This window comes from Cryptomeria japonica, chromosome 8, assembly GCF_030272615.1.
Source record: "Cryptomeria japonica chromosome 8, Sugi_1.0, whole genome shotgun sequence".
NCBI lineage: Eukaryota > Viridiplantae > Streptophyta > Pinopsida > Cupressales > Cupressaceae > Cryptomeria > Cryptomeria japonica.
In genome coordinates, this window is record NC_081412.1 from 39,084,974 (window position 1) to 39,096,938 (window position 11,965).

Genomic DNA, 11,965 nt, shown 5'->3' on the forward strand with positions numbered 1-11,965 from the left:
TTTGATCAATCTCTCAAGGGGGCATAACCAATCAATCATCACCCTTACTAGGATATCTCTGGGGTATGTATCAGTTAATTTTTTTCCTTTGAAACAATGTGACATGTTGCATTGTCTCAAAGAGAGGCAAAATGTAGACACACAAATTTTGATTTAAATATCCTCTTATTTAATCTCAATTTTCCAATCATTATCAGGTGGATCCATTATTTATTAATCTTATTTTCTATTATATTCATCCATAATATTATTCATTTTCTCCATTATTCCATTAAATCCATTATATCAAAATATATTCTATTATTCATCCATTTAATAACATATATTCCATTTTATTCATTTTTAAATAGAACCATTCTCCAAAAATCCTACATATCAAGTGCATCCCCTATTTATCATTTTCCACTCTTACCCATTTCATCCACCTAATAAATGTGGGATAAACACTAACATCTCCTATCCAATCTTTTATCTCACATTCGCCCTACAACTTGAATCCACCCCGAGGATATCTATAAAAACCCAACCGCTCTTTCATTTGGGACCATCTAGCAATCCATCAAATTAATCCATCATCTATATCTTTCAATCTCTTGCATATCTTGCTTGTTTCAATCTTTCTCATTTCCAAGCATAGTTAGTTCATTCTTGCATTAATCTTTCAAAATCTCCGTTCTTCATAGCATCTTGTGTAGTGCTTTTGAGAGCATCTATTTCAAACACAAGACTTTGATAGATAGGAGTGCAATAGGGTAAAAAATCCATTTGCATGCATGTGTGCTTTAATAGTTCATTTTGTTTTGCATGTGTGTGTTTATTGCAGGAACTCCATTGTTTGATGTTGAATCTTGTGCCATAAGATCTCAGATTCTATTTTCTCATCTACATATACAAATATCATTATTATTATTACAATTTATTTTAAATCTAATAACATTACAATGCCACTAAAATGGGAAGAACGTAAAAAGTTAACCACTGTCGTGGAGAAAGGCGACGACAGTGTTAATAGACAAAAACAATGCACATTTCTTACCCTCATTTACAATCATAAAATTTCAATGCCATCGACTCCCAATCTGAGTCTTACTCTCTCAGCTTTACTTAGAGAAGCTCGGTTGAAAGAGGCACTACACATTTTACTCACCACTCCAAACCCCGCTGTAAACTCTTCTATATATCTTCAACTATTGCAGAATTGCATTTCCAAGAAAGCTCTTTCAGAGGGTAAACAAATCCACTCATACATCGCTCATGGCGGATTTGTTTTTGCTACAGACACATTATTTCAAAATAACGTTATAAATATGTATGTCAAGTGTGGAAGTTTAGCGGATGCACGCGAATTGTTTGACCAAATGACTAAACGAGATGTCTTCTCATGGAATATCATAATCGCAGCTTACAGAAGAAATGGATGTACTCATGAGGCATTGACTGTCTTTCACCAAATGCAACAAACAGGCACCCAACCCGATCAGTTCACCTTTGCTAGCATTCTTCCAGCCTGTGCGAAAATAAAAGATATGGAAAAAGGAATGGAAATCCATCAAAATATAATTGAAATGGGGATTTTGTCCGATGTTGTCGCAAATGCCTTGTTGGACATGTATGTGAAATGTGGAAACATAGACAAAGCACGTAAACTGTTTGACAATATACCTCAAAAAAATGTTGTGTTATGGACTGCAATGATTGCAGGATATGCACAAATTGGATTTTATGACGAGGCTTTAAAGCTTTTCAAAGAAATGCCTCACAGAGATGTGATTTCATGGAATGTAATGATTGCAGGGTATGCACAAAATGGGTTGGTTGAAAAGGCTTTAGAAACTTTTAAGCAAATGCAATTGGCAGGTGTAAAGCCCATCCCCACAACCTTTGCCAGCATCCTCCCAGGCTGTGCGAAAACGGGAACTTTGCAACAGGGAATGACCATCCATCAGAGTATAATCGAGTGCGGATACTTGTCAGATGTTGTGATTGCTAGTGCCCTGGTAGACATGTATGCAAAATGTAGAAGAGTACACACGGCATATAAACTGTTTAAGAAAATGCCACAGAGAAATGTGGTTTCATGGAATGTGATTATTGCAGGATATGCACAAAATGGGTTTTTCAAAAGGGCCTTGGAAACTTTTAAGCAAATGAAGTTGGAAGGTATTAAGCCAGACTCCACAACGTTTGCCAGCATCCTCTCAGCTTGTGCGAAAATGGGATATGTGGAACAGGGTATGGACATTCATCAAAGTGCAATTGAAAATGGATTTTTGTCAGATGTTATAGTTACCAGTGCCCTGGTAGACATGTATGCAAAGTGTGGAAGTGTACATATGGCATATGAACTGTTTGAGAAACTTCCTCAAAGAAATGTGATCTCATGGAATGCAATGATTTCAGGATATGCCCAAAATGGGTTTGCTGAAAAGGCTTTGGAAACTTTTAAGCAAATGCAATTCGAAGGTGTAAATCCAGACTCCACAACTCTTGCTAGTATCCTCCCAGCCTGTGCCAAAATGGGAGCTTTGAAGCAGGGCAAGATCATCCATCAAATCATTATTGAAATTGGATTTTTGTCAGATGTTGTAATCGTTAGTGCCCTGATAGACATGTATGCAAAATGTGGAAGCATAGACATGGCACGCGAAATGTTTGAAAAAATGCCGCAAAGAAACGTGATCTCATGGAATGTTATGATCGCAGGCTATGCACAAAATGGCTTTTGCAAGGATGCTCTCAAACTTTTTGAACTAATGAAGCACTCTGGAACATACCCTGACCATGTAAGCTTCACGTGTGTTTTATTAGCATGCAGCCATGTAGGCTTAGTGGAAGAGGGTTGTAAATACTTCAATGCCATGGGTGACTCTTACTGTATAACTCCTACAATTAATCATTATATGTGTGTAGTTGACCTCCTTGGTCGTGCTGGCTATCTTGAGGAAACGTTAAACTTTATCATCAAAATGCCAGTTAAACCTATGGTGGTTGTGTGGACATGCTTGCTTGGTGCCTGTAGAGCGCATAAGAATATAGGTCTAGGAGTATTTGCTGCAACTCTTCTTTTCGAGCTGGATCCTAAAAATGCTGGAATTTATGTTCTTCTTTCAAACATCTATGCCGATGCGAAGAGGCGGCACGAGGTTCAAATGGTAAGGAAATTGATGAAAGATAGAGGAATTAATAAGGTACCTGGATGTAGTTGGATTGAAGACCATAAAATGGTACATGTTTTCTGTGCAGGAGACAGATCACATCCACAGACAGAAGAAATCTATGCAAAATTGGAGAAATTGTCTTGGGAGCTGAAGGTAGCAGGGTATATTCCAGATTCAAAACATGCACTGAATGATGTGGAGGCGGAGGAAAAAGAATTATTTCTTAGCCACCATAGTGAAAAGCTGGCAATTGCATTTGGATTGTTAAACGCTTCCCCAGGAACAACTATTAGAATTGTCAAGAACCTTCGAGTATGTGTTGACTGTCACATTGCAACCAAGTTTATCTCCAAGATTGTTGGAAGACAAATTATTGTGAGAGATGCTAACCGGTTTCATTATTTCAAACAAGGACAATGTTCCTGTGGAGATTACTGGTGATTCTAAAGGAAGCAATCCGCAACCATAGGCTTGTACTATAACGATGTGCACCTTGTCAGATCTGCGGTCATAAAGAATAGATGAGGTTTGATTTCCAGTTTTTCAGAAGTGCTATTGTCCAAGTATATGGAGATCTAGACCATGCTTTTTGATTTATAAAATCAGATCTATAGTATGCAATGTGCTTTTCTTCCAAATACTGGTGATGGTGAGAATGGGAAAAAATGCAAGAGAGTAATGAAAGGAGTACAGCGAAAGATCCTTGGATAACAGGGTGTGAGGAGTATGACCATATCCTTGGATAACAGGGAGTGAGAAGGATTATCAACTCAATGCTTTAAGGTGATGCAGAGAGTATCTCTTAGTGTTTTTAACTCCAAAATCTGTCATTCCTATGGTTCTTTTGTCTGGATTGGTTGTACTATTTTGGGACTGAGTTACGCATTGTATATGAAATGTACATGTTCATGTAGATTTTGTCTTTTAAGGTTCTTTCACATCTCTCCCTTTGTGTGAGAGTTAACATATTTTGTGAACTCAAGTTCGTAATCATTTAATTGAAATTTATTGTTTTTAATTTAGAAATATATTATTAATATTTATCAAGGTTGCACGGGTACAGGGGTACTTGGAGACGTCGGAGACACTGGTACGGGTACGGCTATTTTTTCAAAATAGGAGATAGGGGTACTTGGAGGCGCCAATTTGTTTTTTAATATAATTTAATAATTTATAGAAAATCTGAAAATGTAATGACATTGAACTTACAAAACAAGAATTTCAATTAACATTCAACATTAACTTCGAAGTTTAGGTACATAAATGTGAAATGAGTCAAATCAAAATGTCATACAATCATTGTGTCAAAGTTTCAAACTGATTAGTGATTACATATTGAAAATTCAAAATACTAAATAGTTTGATAAGCAGCGAGTTGATACAGTGATACGCAAACAAAAAGCTGAAAACAAAAATTATAAAACTTATATCTATCATCTACTATTCTATGCCATGATCATCCATATCATAATCAAGGTCCTCATCTATGAGGCTCTCCAAATAGTCATCACTCTCAATTTCAAGTTCCTCTGATGGTAGAATAACAGGGGGTAAATCAACTAGTCCATCTGCTTCAACCACTTCATCCAAAATGGCCGCAACTTCTCCATCAGGTGAAATTTGATCCCATTTTGCTGAAGGACCGTCATTGTATCTAAGGTCTACACGAGAGAGAAGACGAAGTGAGCTATGAATGTACACCAGGTTCTCTACTTCCTTTGATCCTAATTGGTTCCTCTTTAGGGAATGAATGAACCCATAAGTACTCCAATTTCTCTCACAAGATGAAGAGCTGGCTATTTGTGAGAGCAATCGTATTGCAAATGATTGCAATTCAAGGGCTTCACTTCCATGGTTCCACCACCACTCTATAGGGTCTTTCTTTGCTCTCATATCATATATAGCTTCCATGGAACCAAAATCATCTCTCCCACGAGAAAACTTATTCCATTGAGTCCTCAAAACTGAAGCATTCTCACCTTGGCCATAAATCTTTTTAACCGCTGCCCAAAATCCCTTCATTACCTCTCTACCCTGATTTGGAGCCCTCTTTTTGGTCACTTCTATGTCATACCATTTAGGATTAAGGCATAGGCCACACAACGAAGAGGTGTGTTAAGTTTGTTCCACCTTCCATGTAACTTTTCCTCTATCAAAGGATATAGAGAAATATCTTTTGCATCTGCTATCTTCTTGACTTGTTCACACATGGAATCTATTGTTTCATAAACCTCTCCCAAACATGTCATGTTTGAATTTGCAAATCTGATCACCTCACATATGGGCTTAATAAAGTCCACAACAAACTTAATATCAACCCAAGAATACTGATCAAGGACCATACCTCTCACCTCAACCGCAATATCTGATGTAGATTGCTTCCAAGTTGCCCATGCATCACTAACAACTATGGAACACAAAGCTCCTTTGACTTCACAAAGGCGGTCAAGAAGAATGAAGTAAGATGCAAAACGTGTATCAACAAGTTTGAGAAGTTCCACCTTGGCAAAGTTACGATAAATAGCTTGTGTGTGGTGATTGTTCCATATGAACATTTGTATTTTCCCTCCTTTCTCTATGAGATCTGTAATCCATTGGAACTTGCTAATATCTTTGAGTGCATTATTCAACGAATGCACACAACATGGTGTCCAAAATATCTGCCTGTACGTTTTTTGCACCAACATGCCTGCTACTTTACAAACAGGGGCAATATCAGTAACAACTAGGACTACATGTGATGCTCCCACCTCCTCAATGCTGTCACATAACTGGTTATGAAAAAATTTTGCTTTTTTTTCTTCCCTTGAACAATCTATTGCCTTCAAAAAATAAGGCCCTTTGCTACATGTTACCATGATATTAAGTAGTGGACGATTCCTAACATCCGTTTACCCATCCATCACAATACTACATCCTTCTGTAGCCCACACTCTTTTCATGGTGCGGTTTGTTCCTCTAATCGAGTTTTTTCTTTATTGACTAGAGTAGTGCAAAGCTTTGTATATCCAGGTGGTTTATACCCTGCTGGTGCATTGTTGATCACTTGGACCATCTCTCCATAGAAAGGTGAATGAGCAACATTAAATAGTATTCCATTTGCATAGAAAAATCGTGCAATCGCTGCATCAACTGCTTCTCGATCTTACACATCAAACAATCTTCCAATGGGGTTTGAGTTGCCAATGTGTGATCTTTTGTGAGCATGTTCACTTGTTTCATCTCTTGAAGTTATATCCACCTTCGAGTCTCTATTAAAACTTCCAGCTGTAGTAGTTGCCCCTGTTGTTGAAGCATGAGAGCTTCACATAGAAACTTTACCATCAACCCTTTCTTATTCCCTCACAACATCATATCATTCCGACTCATTTTGACAACCTTCAACACCGTTTCCTGGTTGGTGAAGGAAATGAGTTCTCACCCTAGTGTAGGTGCCTTTCCAATGCAATGGACAAAGTTTATAATAGATAGTGGTTGTTCCACCTGTTCCTTTTGGCCCCAGAACTCGGTCAACATACTTCCATAGTGGGTACAAGCCTTGCCTTCCTCCACCCAACATTCTACATGGAAAATAAAATAAAATAAATCAGATTTGACAGAAAATTAATCACTGAATAAAATAAAAAAATATCAAAGATTTGAGTCAATTTAAATTTTGACATTTGTTAGATTTATTAACAATTTAACAGTATCTTAAATTTAAAATACTGTTAAAAAATTTAAGATACAGTGATACTCATACTGTCAATAAACTAGAATATCACGATATTAACTGTTATTTTATTAAATTATTAACTATCAGTTTACTGTTCTTAAATTAATTTTTTTAATAAACTGAACATTTTAATTTATTAACAATATGAAGTTCATACTGTTAATAAATTAAAATATCCGGTTTATGTTAATTTAGTAAATTAACAGTAAACAGTAAATTAACTGTAAATTTTAATAACAATAATTTTAAATTTAAAAATAGTAAATTAAGGCTTTTCATTTAAAAACTATCATAAATGGAAAAAAAAGAATTAGTGTGACCTAATTTGTTATGAAACAAAAATGGAGAACTTGCTAACGATCCTCAATCAAATGAACCGACCTTAGGGAAGTTTGGGAAGAAGAACAACTAGATTAGTAGACATAGGATTAAATATTTATTATTAACTTGTTCTAAACTTCTATCAAATATTATTATTAAATATTTTATATTAACTATCGGAGGTTTTTTTCGTTAATCGCTTGCTCGCCTGCGTTGCGAATTTTCCCTGGGTCGCGCGAGTTTTTCATGTGTTTCCCTCGCATTTTTGCCTTATGCAATTTTTCTGTGTCGCACCATATTTTTCTTGTGTTTTTCCGTCATGTCTGGTTTTTTTGTGTTTGCCTGTGACTCGCGTCATCTATTTTCCGTTGATTACGATTTTTTAGGTTTTTTTGGTTTCTATTTTCGTGAAAAACACGCTTTTTAGGGTTTTTTTTCTGCTTTCGGCAGGATTCGTTTGACTGGCGTTTCTTGCAAAGTAAAACGTCTCTAGAGACGTTTTGGACACGAGAGACGCGTCCTAGTATTGGAGACGCGTCCTAGGGGGGTGGAGACGCGTCTCCGTGCAACACGGATATTTATACATTGAAAAATAAAATGATCAACGCGTCTCCGTGCAACACGGATATTTATACATTGAAAAATAAAATGATCTTTTTAATTATATTTTAATTTGTATAGATGTATGATGTCTGCAAAACTTGCATTATAAAATTTATAGATTGATGTTTGAGAGAAGTGAACATAATTTGTATAAATAGAAGTAATATCACAACTTATATTCAATTGTATGTTTATGATATTAAATACTTGACATAATAAGATTCACAAATTTATAGTAGTGAAAGAAGGGTTCTAATTTAAAGAAAACAAAATAAGTGATTGATGTTTCATTTAAGTAAAATAAGCGCTTGTTATCTCATTTGAGTCTAAATTGAAGACATTATTAATCAGTTACATACTTAGCAAATATTAATTATTAGACAAAGGTAAGTAAAAACATTTGGTAGATGTAGTAGGTGATGTTCATATCATCATCATTCCTATTTTCATGTGTTTCTAGCTAGCTCTAAATGTGTCATGGTAGTTTTGATATATATTAGGTGGTTTCATTTCCATCATGAGAATTGTGTGTCTAGTATAGGGGTTGTGCATGTGTCATGAGAGTTTTTCAACTAATTTTTTCTTCTTTGCAATGAAGACTTGGACCAATATTAATGGTAGAAAATGTTTTCTCTTCACATTTTGTAACAATTGGGAGTCCTAGATGCCTAAAAGGACACTTCAACAATTCTTATAAGACACAGACATAATTAATTAATGTTTGAGTAGGGAAAGTGTTTAAGCTTAATGTTGTCCATCATGACAAGCAAGCCTTGATTGTGAAATTTGATGTTTCAACATCACTTTGACAATGATATTGGTCATTTGAGCTCTAGTCATCTACTTGCACCTTACATTCATTAGTTGGTATATGGCCTTTCTTCTTTGTAGAAGTCTACTCAAATTTGTCCATGTTTAGTTGGAAACTAACACCAAAGTTGATAACATAATAGTGTGTTCTACTCTTTCTTTTGTCATTTGGTGTCACAAAAATACATTTTACTATTCATCACAAACAAACAAAATTTAAAGATGATGTAAAATAATAATTTGTGAGATTTTAAATGCAGATTGCATTTATGATTTATAATTTAAAAAAAAAAAATCATTGCTATCATATTTGGTTAGTTTTCAATATAATGTTTAATATACCTTTGCAATTTTTATCAGATTAGCCATTATCCATAAAACATAATTTTGAGAATAACATAAATTATTTTTTATTTCTTTTTAAACATAAATCTTTAAGACCAACATCTATTGTTTTCATATTGTTTTAATATTTTTTTTATTTTTATTTTTCAATTGACAGTAATTGTAATTTAAACATATTAGTAAGACACAACATTTGCATATACACCCAAATTGTTTTTTCTTAACTAAAATAACAATATCAATACAAAGTGCAAAGTTAATGGGATTTTTGGACATCATTTACTATTTTTCAATGTCTTGAAGGTATGAGGTTATTTTGGGTAACAAATATATGTTTATTAAAAATTAAAAATGATATTTAAATAAAATACAATTATTTTATGTTTCTATGAAGTTGAAACTGAGGGCTATTTATTCATACATATTTTTACATTTTATAATATTATTTGACCTAAAATATAATTGAAGTAAAAAAACACAATGAGTAAAAGTGATGCATGACACTTGGACGTAAAATGGTGTCACATAGGGTGTTTAAGGGACACACACATACACTTTGAGAAAATCATTTACAATTTAAACTTATTTTATTTTTTTGTGGGCCAAATTAAACAACTTATTTGCATATTTGTGATAATAGTGTTTGCATACCCTCATCAGACAATGTCATGTTTTTCAATATGCCATGTCACTTTTCCTTTCCTCTATTGCTCTAAAATTCTTGAAACCATGTTTCCTAAGTAGAATTTTACATTTAATATAAGCTCCACCCATGTCCTAGCTTTCCCCTTTATATTTCCTAAGTTTTTGAACCTTTTCCCCCTTATCCCTAGATTAATTTTTCATTTGAACCCTACCTTTTCTCCTCCCAAAGCATACCAACATAAACAAATTTTCCACCAAACAAAATCACTTATAAATGGCCACCTTGCATCTCAACATTCTCTAAAAATTGAAACCAAACCCAGTTGGAGGTCATCACCTATAGTTGGACATTCATAGGGTTGGGCTTGACCTTTTATCATCCTAACAAATCCTTTGAATAAGATATCATTTAATGCCACACTTTCCCATTACCAACATGCACCTTTTCAAACTTTTCTATAGAATCTGTAAATAGGCCCAACCTTTGCCTCAATTAACATAGGAAATTTTTTTTTGGCATAGGATGTCAAGGTTTTCTACTTTTAGAATGAGTGCAAGAGTTCTAAAGTATTTTAGAACTTTCTTGAGCGTGCTAGCTCCAAGATCCAACCATTGAATTTTTTTATCACATTTAAACAATTGGTTCAGTTCAATTCTTTATAGCTAGGTCCCAATTTTCCAAGGTTTTGAAGTATGGTTTTCTTTTCTTTGATGGGGTTTACATGCAAATGATATTATTTTTCTAAGGTATTGTAGGTATTCTTTTTTCATTCATCCCACTGCCCTTCCAAGCCATCACCCTTTCATTTCATCCCATACGAAGACAATCTCCATCCAAAACTCTTGCCCCTAAGCTAGTTTGTATCCATCCTAGAGTACTGAGCCTGAAAACTAATGTTTTTTAGTTGAAACCCTCATAGCTAGGCTTTGTCTTCTTCTATCCACCTTCAACATTAACTCCATCTATACACATCCCTTGTGATACATCTTGATCCTCAATTCATCGATAGTTTTACTTGTGCTAGGCCCAAAATTGATCGTAGAGGTTTCAAAATGCAAAATTAAATTTGGGCTCTAATTAGTTCCCTCTAAATGTATTTTATAAATCAATTAGAGTTTGAAAAATGCTAACTTGTGCACTAACGTGTTGTATTTGATGAAAAATCATAATTTATTTTAAACCATCAAAGTTTCATTGAAGATAAATCTTAAAAAATTGGATCATCGTAACATTATCATAGAATATCAATTTATATTGCCATCGTAAGCATCACTATATATTTGTTTTCTCTCTTGAATGATTTGTGCCACAAGGTAATATTTTCTTGCCTATCCGCGGTACGAGTAGATTGAACGAACAATGCACATTTCCAGTGCTTCAAATATATACAACCCCGCTGTAAACCTGTAGACCTGCATTTCAAGGAAAACCCTTTCAGAGGGTAAGTAAATTCATTCCCACATCACAAGCATGAGGTTTTCATTTGCTAATTGCACAGTTTTCCAAAATAAGCTTCATCAATATGTACGTTGAGTACGGTACTTAAGTGTTTGATGAATGACAGAACAAGATATCATTTCATGGAATATGATAAGTATAGCTTACAGAAGATATCGGTATCCTCATGAGGCATTGACACTGTTTCATCAAATGCAACGAATAGGTGTCCAACCTGACCAGTTCAGCTTTGCCATACTCCCAGCCTTCGCCAAAATAAGAGCTTTGGCACAGGGTATGAGCATATATCAAAGCATAACGGAAAGGGGGATTTTCTTAGATGTTGTGATTGCAAATGCCCTGGTAGACGTGTATGCGAAATGTGGAATTGTACACAGAGCACGTGAATCGATATACAAAATGGCTTAAAGAGATGTAGTCTCATGAAATTCAATGATTGCAGGATACGCGCAAAGTGGAATTGCTAAAAATGCCCTGTAAACTTTAAAGAAAATGCAATTGACGGGTATGAATCCAGACTCTACAACCTTTGCAAGCATCCTCCCAGCCTCTGGGCAAATGGGAGATTGAGAACAGGGTATGGATGCCCATCAAAGCATAATTGAAAGTGGAGTATTGTCGGATGTTGTAGTCATAAGTGCGCTTGTAGACATGTATGCAAAATGTGGAAGATAAGGTACGTGAGTTATTTGACAAAATGACTCGAGGAGATTTTGTTTCATGGAATGCAATGATTGCAGGATATGCTCAAAATGGACATCTTGAGAACGCCTTGGAAACTTCCAAGAAAATACAATTTGCAGATGTAAAGTCAGATTCAACCACCTATGACAGTATCCTCTCCGCTTGTGTCAAAATGAGAGCTTTAGAACAGGGTATGAACATCCATTACAGCATAATTGAAAGCAG

The 11,965-nt window shown here is 35.0% G+C and overlaps 2 protein-coding genes across 2 annotated transcripts; one reads left to right on the forward strand and one right to left on the reverse strand.

The window, feature by feature from the left end:
- Nucleotides 1–952: 952 nt before the first annotated feature.
- LOC131027947 (pentatricopeptide repeat-containing protein At3g09040, mitochondrial-like) lies at nucleotides 953–3,433 on the forward strand. The gene is made up of 2 exons (XM_057958074.2): nucleotides 953–3,152; nucleotides 3,244–3,433. The coding sequence occupies exons 1-2, from the start codon at nucleotides 1,062–1,064 to the stop codon at nucleotides 3,307–3,309; spliced, it is 2,157 nt and encodes a 718-aa protein (XP_057814057.1). The 5' UTR covers nucleotides 953–1,061; the 3' UTR covers nucleotides 3,310–3,433.
- A 1,788-nt stretch (nucleotides 3,434–5,221) lies between these two features.
- LOC131030158 (uncharacterized) lies at nucleotides 5,222–6,016 on the reverse strand. The gene has a single exon (XM_057960890.1). It carries the CDS (start codon nucleotides 6,014–6,016, stop codon nucleotides 5,222–5,224), a length of 795 nt encoding a protein of 264 aa, XP_057816873.1.
- Nucleotides 6,017–11,965: the final 5,949 nt, after the last annotated feature.

Coding starts and splice junctions, on each gene's coding strand:
- LOC131027947 (XM_057958074.2), top strand. CDS start 1,062: ATGCCATCGACTCCCAATCTGAGTCTTACTCTCTCAGCTTTACTTAGA. Junction 3,153..3,243: donor GGCGGCACGAGGTTCAAATG/GTAAGGAAATTG, acceptor TTTTCTGTGCAG/GAGACAGATCACATCCACAG.
- LOC131030158 (XM_057960890.1), bottom strand. CDS start 6,016: ATGGTAACATGTAGCAAAGGGCCTTATTTTTTGAAGGCAATAGATTGT.